The 22,338-nt window shown below is 58.2% G+C and overlaps 1 protein-coding gene across 1 annotated transcript in view; it reads right to left on the bottom strand.

The window, feature by feature from the left end:
* Positions 1-337: 337 nt before the first annotated feature.
* STRN4 (striatin 4) overlaps positions 338-22,338 on the bottom strand; it is a 26,407-nt gene continuing 4,406 nt past the window's right edge. Inside the window, exons 2-18 of the mRNA XM_090260769.1 lie at positions 19,416-19,519; positions 18,799-18,872; positions 17,757-17,835; positions 15,681-15,878; positions 13,574-13,715; positions 8,688-8,847; positions 8,014-8,127; positions 7,584-7,699; positions 5,906-6,081; positions 5,777-5,824; positions 5,259-5,380; positions 3,989-4,159; positions 3,702-3,842; positions 3,187-3,285; positions 2,941-3,027; positions 1,439-1,662; positions 338-1,268 (exon numbers count right to left, since the gene is read on the bottom strand). Coding sequence (XP_090116895.1) covers positions 1,493-1,662; positions 2,941-3,027; positions 3,187-3,285; positions 3,702-3,842; positions 3,989-4,159; positions 5,259-5,380; positions 5,777-5,824; positions 5,906-6,081; positions 7,584-7,699; positions 8,014-8,127; positions 8,688-8,847; positions 13,574-13,715; positions 15,681-15,878; positions 17,757-17,835; positions 18,799-18,872; positions 19,416-19,519 — 2,001 coding nt within the window. The 3' untranslated portion in view covers positions 338-1,268; positions 1,439-1,492. The remainder of the gene's footprint in view (positions 1,269-1,438; positions 1,663-2,940; positions 3,028-3,186; positions 3,286-3,701; positions 3,843-3,988; positions 4,160-5,258; positions 5,381-5,776; positions 5,825-5,905; positions 6,082-7,583; positions 7,700-8,013; positions 8,128-8,687; positions 8,848-13,573; positions 13,716-15,680; positions 15,879-17,756; positions 17,836-18,798; positions 18,873-19,415; positions 19,520-22,338) is intronic.

Genomic DNA, 22,338 nt, shown 5'->3' with positions numbered 1-22,338 from the left:
GAGGAAAGGGGGTTAGTCCACACGTGGGGAAGGCAGGTGGCGTGAGGGCGTGAGGAGTCTTGAGCTACATTCAAAGCATCTGCTTCTGAGACTGAGGCCGCTGCTGTTGCGGCCCCTGGGGAGGGAGCACTTAGGGACAAAAAGGAGGGGCATAGGGAGATTCGGTCCTGTGCCCCGACTTCCGTCCCTCCACCCACACTCTACCCAGGCTCTGGGCCCCTCTCTGCCCCCCACCCCTCCTGCCCCACCACAAAACCCAAACCCATCATCATATCCCCTCTCTCCAAGCTCCTCCCCCAAAGTCCCTGGTCCCCTCAACGGTCAGCACTGCCACCCATCTTACTCCAAAGGGTTTATTGAGGCAAGTTTCACATACAAGTCCAGGACAGAAGGGAAGGGGCTTATAAACAGGAATCTGGAGGGAGGCCCGAGGGCTCAGGGTGGGACCCAAAAAAAGTGTGAAATAAATAGAGGGAGAGAGCGGAGGACCAGGAGAGGAGACTGACAGACTATCACACAGTGATAACAACATGGGGGGGGGGTCATTAAAATCCCACTTATTTATACAGATATACAGGAAGTTATGGGGGACCCTGGGGACCCCACTCCATTCTCCATGCCCCAGGGAGGGGCAAAAGCAGACCATCTCTCCCCATGGGTGACTTGGAGGACTGCTGAGGGAGGTAGGGGCGGGTGCCTCCCCAGAGGGCATTGCCTGCTCCCCAGGCAGTTACTGGCCCTGGAGGCGGTGGGTAGTGTCTGGAAAGCTGTGTTGAGGGAACTGGAGGGGAGGGCAGTGGACTGGGTGTGCTTCTGGGGTGGGCCAGGCCCAGCACTCCCACTGAGGATAGCCTGGGTCCAGCTGGCTCCGTGGCCACCAGTGGACTCACAGCAGGGGCATCTGGGGTTCCTCCCAGCGCAGCTCCCACCCAGGTCTGGAAGGATGGAGAGGAGGCATGGGGGTTCAAAGAGAGAACCTGGCACCTTCTGGCATCTTGGAAAAGCTGATCCCCAAGGACACCCAGCCCTGGTTGTGCTGCCCCGAGAAGGCAGCCAGGAGACCAGGAGCAGGTGTCACGGCAGAGATGAAACTCCCAGAGGCCATCTTGGAGGATGATTCCTGAAGGAAGCGACTCCCCAGGTTGGAGGCTGGGGGAAGGGCAGGCCACAGGGGAGGGCCACTTGGGGAAAGGGTCTTTAGCACCACCAGGCTTGAGGCAGGCAGGACGAGGCTGGGCCTCAGGGCCTCCAGACTGAGGCTGAGTCACCTATGGGAGACAGAAGGGAGGGGAGACTGAACCACGACCTCCATGGTACAAGAGGTAAGGCAGCTCTGGGTCCCTCTGAATGCCAAGGACTACACAGGGCGCCCCGAGTGTGACTGCAGGAAATGCCACCCTAGGAAGGGCCAAGCCTCCCTCTTAGCCCAGCTCCTCACCTCAGTCCCGCCTGCCCAGCCCCGCTCCCCGGCCAGGGCGGGGCCAGGTGGGCATCATACAAAGACCTTGGCCAGGGCATCAGCGCCTGCACTGGCGATGAGGGCCTTGCTGGGGTGGCAGGCGACAGCGTGGATGGCCTCCTCATGTTTCTTGCGGTGGGCCGTGATCTCCTGCACACACGTTTTGTTGTCCAGGCTCCACAGGCGCAGGGAGCAGTCGTGGCCTGTGCAGGGTGGGAGCAGAGCGGCACCTGTCGCCCAAAGCGCCACGGCTCCTCACTCAGACCCCATGCAGCCCCTCAGCTGGCCTCTCCGAAGGCCTCAGAGCCTGGTGGGGGCTCAGTCTTCCTCCCTCCCACCTCTGCCCAGTCATCTCCTGACATCCCTTCCGGCCATCCATCCCTCTTGTCACCAAGTATTTACGGAACAACGACTGTGTACTGGGCCCTGGGGGTGCAGTGAACAAAACAGGCAAATCTCCCTACCCTGTGGTGGTGACATTCCAGTGTGGGAGAGACAGTAAACAAGACAACAGAATAAACAATGCCAGGTGGTCACAAGTGCTGTGGGCAGGAGTCGGTTAGTGTGAGGACAGGGTGGCCAAGGGGAGAATCAGGGAGAAGAGCCTTCCAAGCAGTGGGGACAGTAGGTAAGGCCCTGAGGACCCAGAGGGGGCAGGGTGGCTGCATCAGCCTGAGCAGCGGTGGGGGGACAGGAGGAGGAGGAGGAGGCCAGAGAGCTAGGAACAGAAGGGGCCAGGCCTTGGCCATGAGTCACTGGTGGGAGGCGGCCAGATTTGGGCAGTAGAAGATCAGGCTGGCTGTAGCGGAGGCTAGCTCTCTCTCTGCCCCCTTCTGGGGGGACCTGGCCCTATACGGAATCCCTTCACCCGGGCGACACCTCTCACTGACAGGCCCTCACCCCTCTCCTCAGACACAGCTGCCACCGTCAAGGCAGCACAGGATGGGCCCAGGGCCGTCCACACCCTCCCTCCCCCCACTGCTCACACCCCACATGGATCCCACGCTGGGCAGCAGAGGCCAGTGGCAGTCCTTTCCCCCTGGCAGGCTCAGCTCCCACCAGCACACACCCATCACCCCCTGGGGAGCTTCAGCCCCTTCTTCATCTGCCCAAGTCCCACCCCACCCCTTCAAGGCACGGCCGCTGGGCCTCGGTGCCCTTAACCACAGAGGGCAGGGCGGCAACAAATAACTAAAAAAGCTTGTGGGGACCGAGTCAAAAGACCCACACTTCAGTGCCTGCAGCCCGCCGGGCTGTGCAGGTCACGTAAGACTTCCCGTCCATACAATAGGGTTACCCAGAGTAAGTGAGCTGACGCGGGAAAGCGCCTCCGGTGGGCTCCGAGTGCACAGTGCTCTGCTGTCACCCGTGACCGCCTTTCTTCCTGCCACGGAGAAGTGCCCCGCCCAGCTCCCTGCCTCAGGGAGGCCCCAGAGCACTGCCTCGGGGCCAGTGCACAGGCCAGGGGCATCCCAACTTACTTCCCGACATCAAGAATACACCGTTGGGGTCCACGGCTAGGCAGGTAACTGCGTCCAGGTGGGCAACCATGGAGTGCACGCATTTCCCTGAGGGGAGAGGGGCACGGCTTACTGTCCGTCCCCCTCTGTGCCTGGCCTGGGAAGGTGAAAGGGCTGGAGGGGACCAAGCCTCCCCCGTGGTGAGCCTGGTCCACCCCTGCCTCCCACAGCACGGAGAGCTGGGGCGCCAGGAAGGCAGGGCCTCACCTGTCCGGTTGTCCAGGAAGCGGATGCCTCTGTCGTCATGGGCGGTGATGGTGAGGGGCTGGTTCGGGTGACTCACCACCTGGTTGATCTGGGTGGGGCCTACAAGGAAAAGCAGGGTCGTCGGGGGAATCAGACCAGGACAAAGGCAAGCGGAGGACCATGCCGCCACTTCTCTGCCCCTGCCTAGGCGGACACCGGGCCACGCCCTTCTCTGGGCCAGTGTCCCATCTGTACAGCGGGCACTCAGGCCCGTCCTGGGTGGGCAGGAGGGTGACGGAGACTGAGATGGCCTCTCCACGCCACCTCGTGGGCCAACCGGCAAGTCCCGGACATTCCGCCTCCTCGGCCCTCCAACACGCTGGGCTGATGGCTACAGCAGTGGCCGGGGCCTCGTCTCAGCGCCCCCGACGGGCTGAGGAGCCACCTGCAACTGGCTGAGCCTCCAGTCACCAAAGCCACAGGAGACCGGGGCCTTGGAGGCATGCATTCGGACCCCAGCCCCGGGGCCCTCGTACCGCTGCTCCCCTGGGACTCCAGCGTGAGGAGGGCACTGCCAGCCTCCATGTCATAAAGGACGGTGTCGCCAGAGTGGAAGGAGGCCACGATGTGCGCAGGCTCGGTGCTGGTGAAGGCCACTGAGGTGGGGATCCTGTGATCTGCGGGTGGGGACGAGGGAAGGATGCTTAACAGGCCAGTCCTGCCCAGGACTGAGGTGCAGGAGTCACCTCCTCATGGGGCCCCCAGCTCTGCATGGCTCAGTGAGGTGTCAGGGCCCCAACTGTCCCCATGTCCCCCTACTCACCGCTGGCTGTGGGGAAGGTGCAGAGGCAGGTCGGGCTGCTGCTGCTGGGGTCCCAGATTCGGATGGTGCCATCGGCGGAGCAGGAGGCCAGGCGCTGGGAGGCGGGGCTGAAGGCCAGGCTCCACACAGCGTCCCCGTGGCCCTCCAGGACGTGGCTCAGCACGCTTGGGTCTGGATCCACCGAAAGGAGGAGACGGACTGGGTCAGGGCAGCTAGCACCACTGTGGACAGCCCGGAGCACTAGCTCTGCCGCACAGTCACCCACAGCTGTCACGCCCACAGATCTGTCACCTCTGTGACACACCCGGCGGCTGCTCACACTATGACCACCAGCTTTTCTGGGAAGACTTTAGGGCTCTAGAGGCAGCCCAGCATGGAAGCTCCAGAGGACGGGGATGTCTCCCTGTCCCCTGCTGTCCCCCGGGGGTGCACAACAGTGACTGAAACAAAGTGGGCACTCAACACATGCTTTTTAAAGCTTCGTTAAGGGGAGAAGGAACAATGGTGACTGGCCTGAGACTCTTCTTCACAGCCTGGGCCTTGCAGTCCTTCCTGCCCTGTGCACTGACCTTGCCCAAACCCTGCAAAGCCCTCTAGTCACCCCCACTACTGCCTCTCTGGTCTCCCCAGTCCACATGGAAGGCTCTGATTGGGCCCTGCTGGGGCCCAGTGGGTGGCAGCTCGTTTGGCCCAGAGTACATACTGCTGGGGACTGACCCCTGACCTGCGGCAGGGTGAGACCACTCTTGGGAAAATGGTGCATGTTCCCTGAGGAACACACAGACCTCTGCACTTTGCCACGACAGGATGCTGCAGAGCCAACTGTGTGATCAGAAGAGGTGTCAGAGAGCAGGGACAGACAGTGAACAGAGGTCGCTTCACTTTAAGTGCAGAGGTGCCCCAAGGAGGAAGCCCACGCTCCCTGCACACTGGCCCAGCTAAATTCTCCTTTCTCGCCTGCCCGGCTTTCCCCTCCCCAGCGCCCCCGGCTGAGTCACACGGGGACACTGGCAGAGCCCCAAGAGCCTCCCCGGGGGCTGGCCCCCGGCCCCCAGACTGGTTCCGAGTCAGCGCGACCACTGTGCCTGGCCCTCGGTCACATGCTGAGCCTCGCCGTTCCACGCAGCACCAGGCTGGGCGCCCGTTCTCCGCCCCGCCCCAGTGCCCGCAGTGCGAGGCATGGCGAACACGGCTATGTGTGCCGGGGGAACCAAGGGACCCTGGTGGACGATGGGTGGGGGCAGGAAGGCGGGGCAAGGGAGCGGCTCACCATAACCATCGTAGGGGTCCACGTTGAGGTCTGGAATCTTCCAGCTGTGGATGCGGGCGTCTGACCCACCACTGTAACAGTATTCGCTGTTGCTGCCCACGGCTACTGCCAACACGGGGCCCCTGGGCGACACAAGGCAGGGGGTGGGGAGGGCCAGACAGAAACCTCAGCGCTCCCTCCTTCCCGATCCCTCTCCCCAGACCTTCAAGTTCCTTCTCTACTAGCATTTTTCAAGGGTGGCCAAGAGGAATTCAGCTTCCGGGGACCTGGTTGTGCCCCGCGGGAGGTTGCCTGTCCTCTGCCTCCCCCCACCCCCGTGTCTGTTTCCGCCTCTGGAGGCTGTGCTGAGAGCCGGCTGGGGGGGCAGTGAATGGTCTTCAGAGCACCAGGAGCAAGGGGCGCGTGCACAGGGGCCCAGGCCTCAGAGCCCCCGCCGCCCTGCCACCCGTCATCGGCGCCTCGGAGGGCGATGAGCGGGCCAGCAGTCAGCCTGCCTTTGGGGGCGCCTCCCTCCCTACCTGTGAGCCCGGAAGGCATGGATAGGTTCCACATCTAGTGCAGCATTCCTGTGGGGAGACGGCAGTCACTGAGGGCCCCTTGTCGCCCGCCCCCGCCCCCAGCCGCCACCCCTGGGCCCGTGCCCTCACTTCTTGGCTGTGGCGGCCTTCTGCAGGCTCCAGAGCTTGAGCGTGCCGTCCTCGGAGGCGGTGAGCACGGCCGACTGGCTGTGGTGGAAAGCCAGGGCGCGGACACCGTCGTAGTGTGAGCGGAGGGTGAACCTGGGGTTCCACGTCTTCTTAAAGGCGTCTTTGCTGTCAGACAGCTGGGGTCGGGGAAGGGAGTGCCTCAGTGCCCCCCTGCCTCCCTGGCAGCCCAGCAGACACTGACGTCCAGGACTCCAACTCGTCCCCCGCTATCCAGACCCACAGGAACCGCCTCCAGAGACGGGCCTCCAGTCCCAGAGGCTCCCCTTGTTCTCCTGGCCTGGCGGCAGCCCCCACCCACCCCACAGCCTCTGCCCAGCTCAGAGGGCCTGGAGGGGACGTTCAGGTCATCCCACCTGTGCACAGGCAGGGCTATGAATTAAAAACTCAGTGGGAAGAGGCGCCTGGCCACCCAACAACCCCTGTGGGGCCCCCAGGCTTTCCTGAGCGAGCAACAAAGCAAGCAGGACTTCACTAGGCGAGGGTAAGGGACTGAGGAGGACACCTGCATGTGCAAAGTCCCCGAGGCAGGAGGCAACAAGGCCTGCATGCAGAGAGCTGGGGGGGGAGGGGGCCTGAGGTGTGGAAATGGGAACAAGCACACACAGTGGGGAGAGGCTGGGGTGCCAAATCCCAGACACGGTGCATGCCCTGGGGGACGGTGGTGCTGCCCTCTGAATGGGGGACCATGGGGACAAAAAGCAAACTGTCAGCAAGCCTCAATGCCCTGCCTGCAGACAAGGCCCACACCTGATGAACCCTTTCACCTAGGCTCTGGTCCCTGCCCCAGCTGCCACTCTTTAGGGGCCACATGATCTGCCTTGTGTGGTGACCGCCTCAACTCGCACACGCCCCAGGAGCGGGGGTGGGGTGGGCTGTCATGCTTGGACCGGGTCCCCCACTCGAAGTACAGCTCTGGCCTCCCTTCCCAGCCTCCCACAGCAGCGCCCCTGACGTCACTGGGCCTTGGCACCAACTACCTGAGGTCCTGCTAAAATCCCCGGGAAGCGTTCTGCCCCCTGTGCGGGAACATAACGCACACCTAACCCAGCACTCCCAGAAGGCCAGAGGCGCGCGCAGCCCTCAGGCTAAGAACACTGGCCCCAAGGTTTCCTTTCACTGCAGCCCAGCCCTCCACGCGCCCCGAGGCGCAGGCTGGCCTGCTTTGTGGGTCGCTGGCTAGAGGCCATCTTCCTTTCAAAGGTCAGCTCAAGTCCGACTTTCTGCAGCCTGTCCTGCCCACGCTGCTGCCAGCCCAGAGCCCCCTTCCTCCTCTGATGCTGTACTTAGGTTCAGTGCCCCCGCCCGCCCTGCCCCCAGCAGTGGGGGCTCCTGGACTTGAGGCACACCTAAGTAAGCCAGGGTGGGAGGGAGCGTCCCCTGGAGAAGGAGCCTAGCACAGAAACAGGCTCCAGAGTCTTCCAGGCTCTGCAGCTGGTGGGCCCATCAGGCTACCCGACCTGCCTGCACTGGCGCCCCTCAGTCAAACAGCGCGAGCTGCTGAGTGGGCTCCCATGGAAGGGGCTGAGCACAAGCCGAGCACACAGGCAGCGCTCAGCAGGTGTGGGCACCATGCAGGACGCCCAGTGAGGGCTGCGGGGGTGAGCACCCAAGAACTTACATCACAGCTGAGGTCGTTGTCATTGGTGACGGTGAGATCTGCCAAGTCCCCCAGGCTCACCTCCCCGCCCCCGATAGTGTCCATGATGAAAACGTCTGAGGAGAAGCCAAAGGAACCTGGTGGGGGGAGGGGAGGGAGGGGGTAGAGAGGGTCCGGGAAACAGAGAGAGAGAGAGAGGCAGAGAGAGAGATGAGGTGTGAGAAAGAGAGAGGGAGAGGACAAGATCAAGAATCACAGCTGGAAAGAAAGAGGCAGGGAGAGACAGGGCGGGACAGACAAAAGGGGGGGAGACAGAGACAGACAGACGAACTTTTGGGGCAGGGAGGCTGCAGGCTAAGGGCCGGCCTCGACCCTGAGGGCACAGAAGCCCTGGGCTTAGCTCTGCAGCCTCCCTCCACCATGGGGGGGCCAGGGTGGAGGGGCCTCTTACCTTCGTGTGGCCGGGGCTGGGGTGTGCCAGGAGGTGGGCCAGTCACTTTGGGGGGCAGCCCATCCACATCCCGGAGGTCGGCCAAAATTCCCTGGAGTTTGACCCGCCGGCTTTCTGCAGGGATGAGGCACCGGGCAGGAGTCACCCACCATTTCAACCCAGCCACGCACAGGTGACTCTCCCCTGCCACAGCAGCGGAAGACGCTCCTGGGTGGGGAGGCTGGGGGGCCCTGGCCCCAGGGCGCACTGGGGCTCTGGGTGGGGTGGGGGATGGACAGAGGACAGATACTGAGCTGGGACCCTCAGTGGGCTGCCCTGGCAGGGCCTCAGTCTCCAGGATGCTCCGTGGCCTCGAGGGCCCACAGCTCAGATTCACAGGAGGGAGGAAGACACAGCACCGCCCCATGGGCCCAACTGCCTCTCTCCCACTGGCTCCCATCCTGTTTCCTCCCTGAGGTCCACCAAGAGCTGCACACATGTGCACAGAAGGCTGGTGGCCCAGCTTCAGGAAGAGCCAGGCCTGCCTGCATCCCCACGGGGATTTTCCAGGGAAGGGGCACAGGCCTCCTCTCAGGAAGTACGTTCATCCGGCGGAGACCCTGGGCAGGAAGCAGGTGGCCGTATGTACCCCAACCACCCTTGCTGAGGAGCGCTGGCAGAAACCCTGCACTCACCCAGCTCATGGTGGGGCCCCTCTCCAGCGCATCGCCGAGGGTCCGGGGAGCCCTCCCCATCCTCTCCGGAGCCCAGGAAATCAAACTCGTTGATGGCATCCTCTGAGTCATCCTCCTCATCCTCATCCTCCATTTCGGGCACCAGGGCCTTGGTGGGCAGCTGGGGAGCGGAGAAAACAGATGCGTGAGGGGACGTGTGCCCAGAGCCCCAGCCCACTGAGTTCCCAGAAGCAGAGAAGCCAGGGTTCCCTATCTGGAACCATCCTGTGCCAGCCACGGGCTCCCTCCAGCCAGCCCCACTCTGGAGGCAGTGTTCTCCCTGCCGGGAGTCCCCGGAGGCTGCTCCCTACTAGAGCGGGGAGGTGGGGGTGCTGTCAGTGCCCTAGCCCAGCTTTGGAGAACCCTCCCTCCTCCACCTCCAGCTGCAACCCCTCCGGAACAGCCCTCCTCCTGGCTTTCAGATCAGGGCTCGGGATGTTGCTGCTCCCCTAACCCCCCGGCACAGCATTTCTCATGAAGAAAAGTCCGCACGAGAACCCGCTTTAGCGAGAGGGCAGATATGTTTGTGTCTGAGTGTATGGAGTTGAACAATTAAGTGACAACACACCCATGAATACAACAAACCCTTATCAAAAACTGTGCCGTCCTCTCCGCTGTATTCAGTGCACTGAATAATACATCTATGACTCCCCAAGCCTTAACGCGAAGAGTTATTACAGTAATTGTTATTTCATTATCACACTCGAAGAAAACCAGGCTGAGTGAAGTCTCCACTTGCCCCAGGTCGCCAGGCCTAAGCCTTGCACACCAAGACAGCTCTGGGCTGTGAGCTTCCCTGGGGTTCTCCAAGGCTGCCTGAGAACTTTCTAGATTGGCTGAAATTATGTTTTCTTATATAACCAGCACACACTACTTTTAGAATGAGAGAAAACAACTCAGTTCCTCCTCTCTGAGAGCAGAACGCTGGGCTAGTGAACACTGAGTGTCCCAAATTTCCCAAAGTTGGTCTGAACCAGGGGCACGAACCAAATTGTCTGTTTCCCTCAATTTACAAGCCTGGATCCCATCCCAGACTTGTGAATTCAAGAGCAGCCCGGCACCAGCTCGTGTCCTGTCCCAACCCCGTACACGGACACTTTATATGCAGCCTTATGAAGTGACACCTTGCAAGACTTCCGGTCAACATGGCGGCATGGACAGACACAGCTCACCTCTTTGCACAACCACCTCAGAATTACAACTGAAGTACAGAACAATTATTGCTCAGAACCGTCAGAAATCAAGTTGAAGGGAAGTCTGACAACTACAGAATTAAAGAAACCACCTCCATCCAGACGGGTAGGAGGGGAGCAGACGCGGGAAGGGCTGGTCCCTCACCTGTGTGTGGTGGATAACAATTCGGGAGGGGTATCTTGGGAGCGAGGGGTCCCAGCCCCACACCAGGCCCCACCCCATTCCATGGTTCCAGTGCCAGGAAGATAAGTCTGGCTGCAAAAACACAGGGGGGACTGAGGCGGTGAAAGAAACTGCTGGAGCCCCACACAGACTCACCTACCCCCTCTGAGCTCCAGCACCGGGGTAGCAGCTTGAAAGGCACCAGTGGCACACAGGGAGGAACTGCAGTGTCTGACATCAAGGCGAGCAGAGGCCACTGTCCCTTTCCTAAACCTCCCCCCACAGAACTGGGAAGCTGGTGCCACATCTGAGACTCCGTCAGTCTGGCTAACTCTGACCTGCCTTGGAGATCCCGAGACTCTGCCCCACCCAACTTATGGGCCCACCCAAGCTGCTTTTCCATATGAGTGGCTGGTATTGGCTCAGGCTTCACAACGTACTAAATCCTCCCAAACAAGCCACAGCTGGCCTCAGGGAGCCCCAGGCCCCGCACTAGCAGCAGCCAGCCTAGATTCACAGCCTGGCTTCACCTGGGAATCTCCAAGCCCAGCACAGTTAGCAGCCACCTCAGATTGCTGTACAGCTCAGGCAGGGCGGCCCCGGGAAAAACACAGGTGTGGGCTGACCTTGGCCTGCACCACTGGGGAAACCCCAGGGCCAGCGCAGCCAGTGGACAGCTACAGACCACACTGGAGCACCACCCCCCTGCCCCTGCACAGCTGACCCTCCATGGAGGGTGGAGGTTGGTGGTCAGTGGTCACAGCCAGTCCCTGCAGCTGACTGGCCTGGGTAGGTCCCTCCCATTGATCTGCCAATAGCAACCAAGGCTCAACTACAAGAGGAGGGTGCACTCAGCCCACATGGAGGGCGCACCTCGAGTACCCAGCTTGGGTGATAGGGGAGGCTGTGCCACTGGACCCTACAGGACACCTAGTACCTTAGGCCGCACGACCAAGACACAGAGTCAAAGCAGCTCTACCTACTACACAGAAACAAGCACAGGGAGGCTGCCAAAACCAAGAGACAAAGAAACACGGCCCAAATGAAAAACAGACCAAAACTCCAGAAAAAGAGCTAAAAGAAATGGAGATAAGCAATCTATCAGATGCAGAGTTCAAAGCAACTGGGTATAGGATGCTCAAGGAACTTAGCAAGGACTTCAACAGCGTAAAAAAGATCCAGCCAGAAATGAAAAATACACTAATTAAAATAAAGAACTATTTATAGGGAAACAACAGTAGAGTGCATGAAGCTGAGAATCAAATCAATGATTTGGAAGATAGGAACCAAAAAACAACCAATCAGAACAACAAGAATAAAGAATCCAAAAAAAGGAGGACAGTAAAAGCAGCCTCTGGGACAACTTCAAGCAGTCCAACATTCACATCATAGGGGTGCCAGAAGGAGAACAGAAAGACCAAGAAATTGGAAATCTATTTGAAAAAATAATGGAAGAAAATTTCCCTAATTTGGTGAGAGAAATGGACATGCAAGTCCAGGAAGCACAGAGAGTCCCAAGCAAGATGGATGCAAAGAGGACCACACCAAGACACATCATAATTAAAATACCAAAGGTTAAAGATAAAGAGAGAATCTTAAAAGCAGCAAGAGAAAAGCAGAGTTACCTACAAAGGGGTGCCTATAAGATTATCAGCTGATTTCTCAAAAGAACCTTTGCAGGCAAGAAGGGACTGGCAAGAAGTATTCAATGTGATGAAAAGCAAGGACCTACAACCACGATTACTCTATTCAGCAAAGCTATCATTTAGAATGGAAGGGCAGATGAAATGCTTCCCAGACAAGGTAGAGCTAAAGGAGTTCATCACCACCAAGCCATTATTATATGAAATGTTAAAGTGACTTATTTAAGAAAAAGAAGGTCAAAATTATGAACAATGGCAAAAAATACAAATCTATCAATAACTGAATCTAAAACAAATGAAGCAAACAAGAAGAACAGAGACAGAGTCATGGATACAGAGTTTTAATCGTTGACAGACAAGAAGTGGGTGTGGAAGAATGGGTGAAGAAGTGAGGGGATTAGGTAGTACAAACAGGGCCCTGGCTGGTGGGGTTCAGTGACCTCAGCGCTGGCCTGTGACCCAAAGGTCGCTGGTTCGATTCCATGCCAGGGCACATGCCTGGGTTGTGGGCCAGGTCCCCAGCCGGGGGCATGTGAAAGGCAACCACACACTGATGTTTCTCTCCCTTCTCTGAAACTAAATTTCCTTTAAAAAAAAGAAAAAAGAAGTACAAATAGGTAGTTATGGAATAGCCATGGGGACATAAAGTGTATATAGGAAATAGAGTAGCCAAAGAGCTTATATGCATGACCCATGGACATGAACAATGGTGGGGGATTGCCTGATGGAGTGGGTGATGCTGGGCAGAGGGGAACAAAGGGGGAAAAATCAGAACAACTATAATAGCATAATCAATAAAACGTAGTTTTAAAAAATGACATCTTGCATGGGATCCTCTACCCTCTCATCGCAAGGCCTGGGCACAAGAACCTCCAACACTGCACCTAAGGCTTGAGGGCAGCCTCAGAGTTCTCAGAGGCAGTTCTGGGAGCTGAGCTCTGCTCCAAGTGCTGCCTTAAGAACACACCCCACCCAGCACAGGGATTCTGGCAACCACCGGACTCCATCGCCACCTCTTCCAGGGACCCTTCTCCCTCCTAAGTGGTCCCTGCCTGGATGGTGTCCTGGGCACCCACAGGGCCAGCCTCACTCAGCCTGGGAACTCCTCAGGGGCGTGGCTGACACCCCCCCCAGGCTTGGCACCCCAAGCTGGGCTTGGAGGGTGCAAGCACGGAGGCAACACCTTTCAGGCACCCTGAGGGGCCAGCCTCTGGCCTGTGCGAGAGGACCAGGCGGCGGCACACGGACGCCTTCCCCCACGTAGGGCGGCTCACTGCGCGGGGGTCTTGCGCCTCCCCGTGCCCATCTCCTCGCAGCGGAACTGACAGGTGAGACTATGCCACGCCTTACAGACAGCGCTGTCGCCAGGGTGAAATCCTCCAAAGCGCCCCACAGAGCATCCCGACCTGGCTCCAGGCTGAACCCTGGGCCCAGCCACATTCACTCAGGGTACTGGGGAGAGAACAGTGAAAAGGCCCAGAGCCCCTGACTCATGGAGCCCGCAGCCTACTGGGGGAGACAGACGGATGCCGTCGTAGCAAAGAAGTGTCTGAGCATGACTGCGACCAAGCGAGCCCGATGCAGGGGGCACCGGCAGGGGCCCCGGGGCCCTGGGCCAGCCCAGCCCGGAGAGCTCAGGAAGACCTCCTGGGCACCCAAGCTGAAAGAGGAAGAAGAGACAGACCCATAGGTGCGCGGGTGGGGCGGGGTGGGCCCTGATGATAAAGACCTGGCACCTCTCAAGGTCACTGAGGCAAGGACACAGGGACTCTGGGATGTGCTCAGGCCACACACAGACCAGGGGCCCTCCTGGGGGGGGGTAACGCTCCCCGTGGCTCACACGCTCACCTTCACACGCTGCTTCTTGTGCTGCACGCTGTCCAGCTCGTCGTCCTCGTCGCTGTCTTCATCCTCGCAGCTCTGCAGGAAGGGGATCTGCTCCAGCACCGCGCCGCCCAGCCGCTCCTTCCCATCTTTGCCTGCTGCATTCCTGCCCGCAGCCGGGAGCGAAGGGGGTGTTAGTCCCACCGCGTGACAAAGCCCTGATGGAAGGGCATCGAGGCCAGCGGCTGAGCCCACCCTGACCCCAGAGGAGTCTGGCCTGTGATCACACACAGGCTTCTGTCCCAGCGTGTGCCTCGCAGATGCTGACCCCAGCTCGAAGCCCTACATGGGCCCCAGACTGCGCTCAGCTTCTCACTGAGCTCTCGTCCTGAGCTCCAGAGGACTAGACCCTAATCCTGACCACGTATCCCCGGGAGCTGCGTCACAAGAGCTGGATGAGAAAATGCCACTGACTCAGCAGCCCTGTTCCCACTGCCCGGGCAGGTCAGGTGGGCGACAGAGGTGCCCCCAGGGGAGAGAAGAACTGGCCACTACCAAGGCTCAGGCCCCTCAGCCAGCGGGGCCCTGTCCTCGCGCACAGGTGGCGCTCCCGGCTCCACCTTCTGGTAGTGCCTCCAACTGAGTGCCAAGCTGTAACAAAGGAGGGATTTGCCAAACTTGACTCCAGAGTAGAAAGCGGGTGCAATTCAGATAAATGCAAACATCCGCCTTTTTTGCCACTAGACTGATGCTCTAGAGAGTTCCTGTCAACTGCCCAGTATATGGTTACTGCCTGGGAGTGAGTTTCTTCCAGGCAGCCAAGTCCACTGCTCGCTCCCCTGGTCTCTGCACCTCTGTGCTCAGGCTTCGGGGTTTCCGCCCAGGACACTGGCTGCTGCCTCCCTCCGCTTCCCTTTCCAGCCTCTAGACAGGGCGGGGCCCCAGGGCTTGGTCCTCAGACCTCGGTGCCTGCCTTCCCACACTGTCCCCTCAGAAACTGCCCAATCCTGTGACTCAAAAACCACCCATGTGCTGCTGAACTAGAGGTAAGTTTGGGAATCAAGTGCCCCAGGCCCAGCTCCAGGCTGGCTGCTCAGCACCTGCTCTGGGGGTCACCAGGCACCTCGAGCCCCATGCCCCCTAAACAGCTCCTTGATGTGCCCGCACCTCATTCTCCCCATCCCAGTCAATGCTGCTCCCAGCTCCGCAGACCAGCCCTGGGGTCAGCCCTAGTTTCTTTCCTCTCCGTCCCCATCCAATCCTTTAAATCGTGCCCACTGACCCCAAAACCCATGGAGAAGCTGACCACTTCTCACCCCTCCCTCTCGCCTCCCAACTGCCTTCTCCAAGCAGACCTCGGGGGTCAGATTACATCGCAGCCCTGCTGGAAACCACGGGCTTCCCACAACCCTAGAGGAGAATCCCAAACTCCTTATCACAGCCCGTGAAGCCCGGTTTGATCTGACCCCTGAAATTTCGGCCTCACCACAGACCACAGGCCCCATGTGCCCCGCCCACGGCAGCCTCGCTGGCCTTTCCGCTGCCTCAGAACCTTTACCCTTGCTGTTCCCTCCGCCCAGAACATTCACTCTCCAGCTACTGTGTGGCTCACCGTCCATTTTCCACACTGCTCTGCCCAACCGCCCCCCACCACCACCAGGGGTCCCGCCTGCCCACCTCTTCCTCCCACCACCACCAAACACCACATGACTCATTCTGATGGATAACAGTTGCTGATGAGAGAATGAACAAGCAAGAGCTCCCCAAGCGCGGTGAGCGTGTGTTTTGCTCCCGCTGGGTCCTGGCACGTGGCCCGGGGTCTGCTTCCAGCAGGTGCCCCATGTCTGCTGAGGGGGTACAGGCTGAGCCTCAGGAGGGGCCTGGCGGGAGACGAACTGTGGTGCGTTACCGGCACCAAGGCAAGGCCACGGGAGAGTGTGTACAGAGGACCAGGAACAGAATCAGGGATCCTGCCACGAAGGCACAGAAGGTTCTGGACAGATGAGCCCACGACATGCTCTGGGAAGGAAGCGGCCAGCAGAGCCCCAAAGCACTGCTGCCTGTCCCGACACGGCCCTTAGTCGGCCGGGAGGAGGCACAGAGGGGCGGGCGCGCCAGGCCCAAGGCTCACCTCTTGATCTGCTCCTCGATCTGTTTCACCAGCAGCGACTCCCCACCGCTGAGCCCGCCGGGGCCCAGCGTGGCCCTGGGGCCCCCTTCGCTGGGCTCCGTGGCCCCATTGAGCTCCAACGAGCGCCCCAGGAGGGATCGCACGCGTTTGGACCGCATGTCCAGGATGGTGTCCGTGTAGCCCACCTCTTCTAGGTACCTGCAGGGAGGCGGAGCCAGCGAGGGTCAGGTGTGCGGGGCTTCTTTATATACTGCGGGCTTATATAAAGCACAGCACGTTGGACTGCCTCCTTGGAGGAGCAGCTGAAGGCCGTACACGCCCCTGACCCCACTGCTTTCCTTCTAAGCGGCAGGCGGCTCACACAGCGCCATGGCAGATGCTTGCCGCCATGCCGTGAGGGGCCACCCTACACGTCCACTGACAAGGATGGGAAGCAGGGTCCTCATGGGGACACTAGGCAGACGCTACATGAGGGAGACCGCCCAGGAAAGATGGCCACGATAAATGGCTTCACAAAGACTGCAAGTTACGTGTTAAGTACAATTCAAGTGTTTAAAAAGTGTTAACGAGTATGTAAGTATAGAATGCGTGCGTGCGCGCACACACACACACCCCCCTGTAGAATGCCCCCCCAAGGCCGAGACAGATACACACTAAACTTATGATCAGTTAGTGATATCTGGAGAACAGAATTAGGAACTAAAGAGAAACTGTTTCTTAAAAAATAATTATTGATTGATTTGAGAGAGGAAAAGGAAGGGGAAAAAGAGAGAGAGAGAGAAAGGAGAGAGAGAAACATCGATTTGTTGTCCACTCACTGGTGCGTCCCTTGCTTGATACTTGCATGTGCCCTGACTGGGGATCAAGCCACAACCTTGGCCTATGGGGACGACACTCCAACCAACTGAGCTACCTGGCCAGGCTAAGAACTTTTGCAACTTACTCTATTCACTTCTACAAATGAGCATTTATTACTACTGCAATTTAAAAAATTGAAGCTAGCCCTGGCTAGTGTGGCTCAGTGGATTAAGCACCTGCCTGAGAGCCAAAAGGTCACCAGTCAGGGCACAGGCCTGGGTTGCGGGCCAGGTCCCCAGCTAGGGGCACTGAAGAGATCTATGTATCTCTCGCACATTGATGTTTCTCTCCCTCTCCTTCTCCCTTCCTTTCCCTCTCTAAAAGTAAATAAATAAAACCTTAATAAAATAAAATAAGATAAAAACAAGTAAGAAGTTGAAGCCCACTGGGACTGGTCTAAAAGCAAAAAAAATGGAGGGGAATCAAGTATGGGTATCAGTGGCTTCAAAACACTGGAGACAAGAGTCCCCTGCTGGTCCTCAGGAGGCTCCTTGAAAGCTTCCCATTTACCCTGACCTGGCCCTTTGGGGCCCCTGCCCCTTGCACATTAGGCAGGACTTGCCTTCACTGCTGCCTCGTCTCGTGGGCTGCATGTGTCTGAGGCTCCCCTTCCCCACCAGAGGAGGGAGAGGGAAGCGTGGGGATGAAAAAGTTGGGCTCTGGGGACAGACTGCCACGTAGAATTATGAATTATTTCTATTCTTTTTTTTTTCCTTTAGAATTTTATTTATTTTTTTAGAGAGGAGGGAAGGAGGGCAGAAAGAGAGGAAGAAAAACAACAATGTATGAGAGAAGGCTGACCTGGCCTGCAACCCAGGAATGTGCCCTGACCAGGACTCAAATTTGCAACCTTTCAGTTTGCAGGCCAGCACTCAGTCCACTGGGCCACACCAGCAAGGGCTGATTTCTATTCTATTTTGTGTATGTTTTCCTATATTCCCAAATTTTCTAACACACACAAATCTCTTTGATAGTAAAAAAATAATTTAACATTACTCTTGAAAAAGAAAACCAACAGGCATCTGGGGTTGCTTTCTAAAAGTGGGGGGTCTCCACCCACATGGTGACAGCCCATTTCAGTTGTGGCCAGCAGGGATCCTGATAGTTTGGGTGTCCCCAGTGGGGGCAGGAAGGGCTGTGGAGTCTTCAGGCTTATCTCCCAAGACAGGCATGTCCCTTGCCCCCCTCACCCCTCTGGGCATCCCTTGGCACACTCACTGTCGAAGAAGCTGTCGCCCCTCCTTCCACACCAGTGGGCTGTTCTCCAGGGTGACCGACTCCACAGGGCCATTGGAGACTGGATGGCAGAGAGAAAGGTGGCAGGCTGTCTTCGCCAGGGCACTGCCACATACCCATCACCTCCCCCATCTTCCTCACCTTCAAACCCAAATTCATTGACTTCCTCCTCATCTCTAGTCCCCTGACTGGCCATTCCCCAAACTATCTCCAGACTCAGCTCTAGTTACGTTCTTTTCCTACGCAGGAAGCTTGCTCAGTTCTGAGAACAGCCACTCAACTGGGTTCGAGTCTGGCTCTGCCTCTTCCCAGCTTTGACCTTGAGCTGGTTAGTTTATCTATCTGAGCCTCAGTTTCCTCTTCTGAGAAATTAAGTTAATGACAGCAGCACACACACCTCTTGAGATTGTTGTGTGGATTAAGTGAGATCATGTTTATTTTATTCATCAAATATGTACTGCACATCTACCATGTGCCTGGCTAGATGCCTGAGCTACATCAGTAAACAAAGCCCACTGCCCTTGTGAAACTCACATTCTGGTAGAAGGAGTCTGACATGAGGAACAGCCACACTATTAGCATAGCAGCGAAGGCCTTGACAGGTCACCCCCCCAACCTCCCACCCCGCAGCCCCACCCCATTGCTTCCAGCCACAACCAGTAACTCCTTGTTCTCTATCATCCCACACTCTGCCGTCCACCTGGAGCACCTTCCTACTGCTCTGCTGGTGAACTGGTCCCTCTTTGAAGGAGTCTGCACTGTAAGGGATCTTGTGCGCCTGTCTCCGTCCCACAGAGAGACAGCAGGCGGGACTGGCCTTCCTCACCACTGTCCGCCCCACTCTCTTCCCTCAGGAGTCCAGCACAGTGCCCAGCACCCGGCAGAGCAGCCTGTGGGGAGGGAGCTGCCCCTCCCCGGGCCCTGGCCAACTCTGCGTTCTATGGAGCAAAGAAAGCAAGAGGCAGCCTCCACCACATTCAGTTTTGTTGGGAGAGGCAAGTGGAGAGGAATAGACGGTGGGTACCTTGTTCTGACAGTTCTGGTTTCTTCTCCCCCTGGCTCGGGTCTGTCCCAAACTTCAATTTATGATATTTGGCCCTAAAAGAGTAAACGTGTAACAAATGAGACAAGAAAACTAGACAGGAGAGCACTCACCTCAGGGATCCCCAATTCCCAGCCCCCAACTCTCCTACCTCTGAAGTGGAGCCCCCCGCACCTTCCCACATTATGAAGTGGCCTTCTGGGGGGGGCGGGCACCACATGTGGCGCTGTGGAGAACCCACTCTTTGTAGCCCGGCAGACTGGGTCGTTATCCCAGCACAGGAGTCCTTAAAGAAGCCCTCACCCCCTGGGAGCCCACTGTACCTAGAAGGCTATTGGAAAGGGTGAGACAATGTGAAAATACAGCGCCTGGCACACAATGGGCCACCGTGATTACGAATACTGTCACCAGTGTCTGACCCGAATCCATCTCCTATGTCTTATTCTGTTCCCTCTCCTAGAACTGCAGAGTACTGATGCCGGGAGGGCCCCTGGCCCCAGATCTCCCTCGGTGGAGGGGAGCAGCCGGCGTCCTGACCCGCCCGACGCCCCCGCTGGGGACGGCTTCTTGGGAGGCAGGACCAGGGCCCGCAGGCTCACCTCTCCTGCTTCAGCGCGTACTCTAACATCTTGATCCGCCGCACCAGGTCTGTCTTGAGATTCTCCTGCCCTTTCCGTTCTCCCTGGAGGAAAGCCACCTGAGCCTGGGGCACAGGGAACAGAAGACAGCAGGGCTTAGGATGACTGTGTGTCCCCCACTCATTCAGGGACAATCAGCGCCAGCCCCTTCCCCGACATGACATGCAGCAGCCACTTCTTCGGGCGTGAAGACCCTGAGCCAGGGCTCAATGGAGCATGAGAGGGCATGCTGGGTCTGCCCCCAGAGTCCCTGCCATGGTACCCACAACGGGAGAGCCGGGAGGAGTCCTTCAGCCCTAAAATGAAAAGGGGGCCAGCTTGGGCCTAACCTCCCGTGCCTTCCGGGGAGAAGCCGGCTGGGGAATGAAGGCGGGAGGCAGGCATTAACAGCCGGGCCTCTTCCTCCCCCGCCGAGCAGGTGTCCCTTGGGCTGCTGGTGGGTATGGCGCCTCGCTATTCCCACCAGGGCATCTGTCTCCGGGAGGAGGAGGAAGTTACTTCTGGAGTCTAGGGACAGGAGTGGGCGACTCGGCTCAGCTCCCGCTCCAGTGCAGAAGCTTCACCACCTGACTCCCACCACAGGGACCAACCGTCCCACTGGAGTCCGCCCAGAATGAAGGAGACGTGCCACAGACATGACCCAGGGCCCCTGCCAACCACTTCACACCGTCTGCTGGCATGCGCTGCCCCAGTCTGCTCTGGTCTGTCAACACGTCTTCTGCAGACACCGGGCCAACAGCCTGCGAGGCAGGATCCTGGCCCCCGACCACGTTCTGGAAGCCCGGTGCCAAAGCCCCGAGTGTGGGCCCGTCCCTGGCTTCGCCCCAAGTGCTCCACTGTTCTAGGCTGCGACAGCCTGAGCCCCAGGCCTGGCTCGGCCACTCACTTGCGGCATGATCTTAGGCAGGTCATCGGCCTTCTCTGAGCCTCCATTTCCCCTTCTAGAAAATGGGGCTCACAAGAGTGCCTGCCCCTCATGTGTTAAGTTCTTCTCGGTCCAAGACCTAGCACAGAAGAAGGGCTAATAAATGCCGGCTCCTGCCTCTTATTACCTATATTCTCCCTGTCTGTCCTTCCACAGTGTTGCGTGGGCCGTTCCTTGCGGAAGCCAGGGTCCCTGAGACCCCAGCCCCACCAGCAGGGACGCCTGCGGGCGGCTTACAGGCCTCCTGCCGCTGTGGGCAGCCGCATCTGAGGGAGCCAGTCCCCGCACATGACGTGCTCACCGAAAAGGGCTGCAGCGGCGCCACCAGGAACCCCCAGTCTGGCCACAGACACCTTTGCCAGGCGTTGCCCGTTTCCAAAGCCTGGCTCTAGCTAGGACTGCCGGTTCTAGGCAGCCTCTCAAAGCCCACCACAGCTCTCCCTCTCCCTTGGGCTCGGAGAGATCTGGCCTATGTGCCCCGTGCACGGAGAGTGCAGCCCAGCCCTGCCATCACCTCTGTCCTGCTCCAGGACAGGCGTCTCCCAGGTCTCTCCCTCGGATTAGCAGAGAACCAAGCACACGCTAAGTGCTGCCGGGCTCTGACTGGGAGCCAGGCACACTCATACGTACGCCTTTGCTGGGGTCATAAATCAATGCACTCTTGCTGGAGGGCAATCTGGCCAGATCTATAAAAATACTAAACACACGTTCCTTTTGTCCTAGCAGTTCTACCTCTAGGAATTATGGGAATTTATCCTACTCGTAGAAATTTCTCCTGCAGGCATAATGGCAATGGTAGGCTTCCATTTGAAAAAATAAAAAGGGATACATGCACATGCAGTAATGCATGAAAAAAGCATCCTTCATTCATTCATTCACCCCCAAATGTTTACTGAGCCCCAGCTATGCATCACGTACAGCTGTGATAGAAGATACAGCACTGAAAGAGACGTGGCTGACATTCTAGAGGGGGGTGTGGGACAAACAATGAACAAATTAATACATGTTACCAGGTGCACCAGCGAAAAGCAGCCACATCTGTCCACTGAGAGAATGGGACTTCTTTCCCCCTCCCTAACACTTTCCTCTCTGCACTTCAAACCAACACGCACATATGTAAAGATCTAAGGCCAGACAGGTGGACTCACTGTGACCAACATCTCCCAAGTTTGAATTTCTGTCCATTGTGTATGTTCTCAGTCACCCAAGTCTACCCTGTCCACGAGTCATTTTAGAAGGGGGGTGGCACGATGTGAGGAAGAAAATGCCCCAAGGTACCTCCTCACCATCCTCCTGCTCCCCTGGGCTTGTGAGGGAGCCCTCTGCTGCCCGGCACCAGGGCCTGCCCGTGCCAGGCCCGGGCTGAGTGCAGCACTGGAGGAGTGACGGAGGAGCCCAGTGGTTCCTGTCCCCACAGAGCTCTCTGTGCAACGTGGGAGACAGGCACAAGCAGCGACAACCAACACACCACGTGACCAGGGCCACCGTGAGGGAGCAAAAGGTGTTATGGGAAGAGGGACACCTAACCCAGTGTTGGACTTGAGATGCGACAGTTGGGCTGAGACTTGAAGGCTGATGAGAAGTTAGCCAGGGGTGGGGGGCTGCTGGTGGAGGACAGACAGAGCAGCACAGCGGGCTCCAGGAAGTCCCGAAAGGCCAGTGCGTGTGCCCCTGTGTTCGCTGCAGCGCTCTTTACAGCTGCCGAGGGCCCGTCCGTAGATGGGTGGATAAAAAAGCTGTGGTACATTTCCGCAATGGGGTACTACTTGGCCATAAAAAAGAGGGAACCTTACCTTTTGCGACAGCACGAATGGACCTGGAGAACATTACGCGAAGTGAAATAAGCCAGTCAGAGAAAGACAAATACCATCTGATGTCACTTACATACAGAATCTAATGAACAAAACAAACTCACAAACAAAACAGAAACAGACTCCTAGGCAGAGATCAGACTGACAG

The sequence above is a fragment of the Furipterus horrens genome, unplaced genomic scaffold (genome assembly GCF_987537825.1).
Source record: "Furipterus horrens unplaced genomic scaffold, mFurHor1.1.pri manual_scaffold_13, whole genome shotgun sequence".
NCBI classification, from domain to species: Eukaryota; Metazoa; Chordata; class Mammalia; order Chiroptera; family Furipteridae; genus Furipterus; species Furipterus horrens.
Note: the sequence above shows the minus strand (reverse complement) of the source record. Positions and strands in the feature narration are given on the sequence as shown.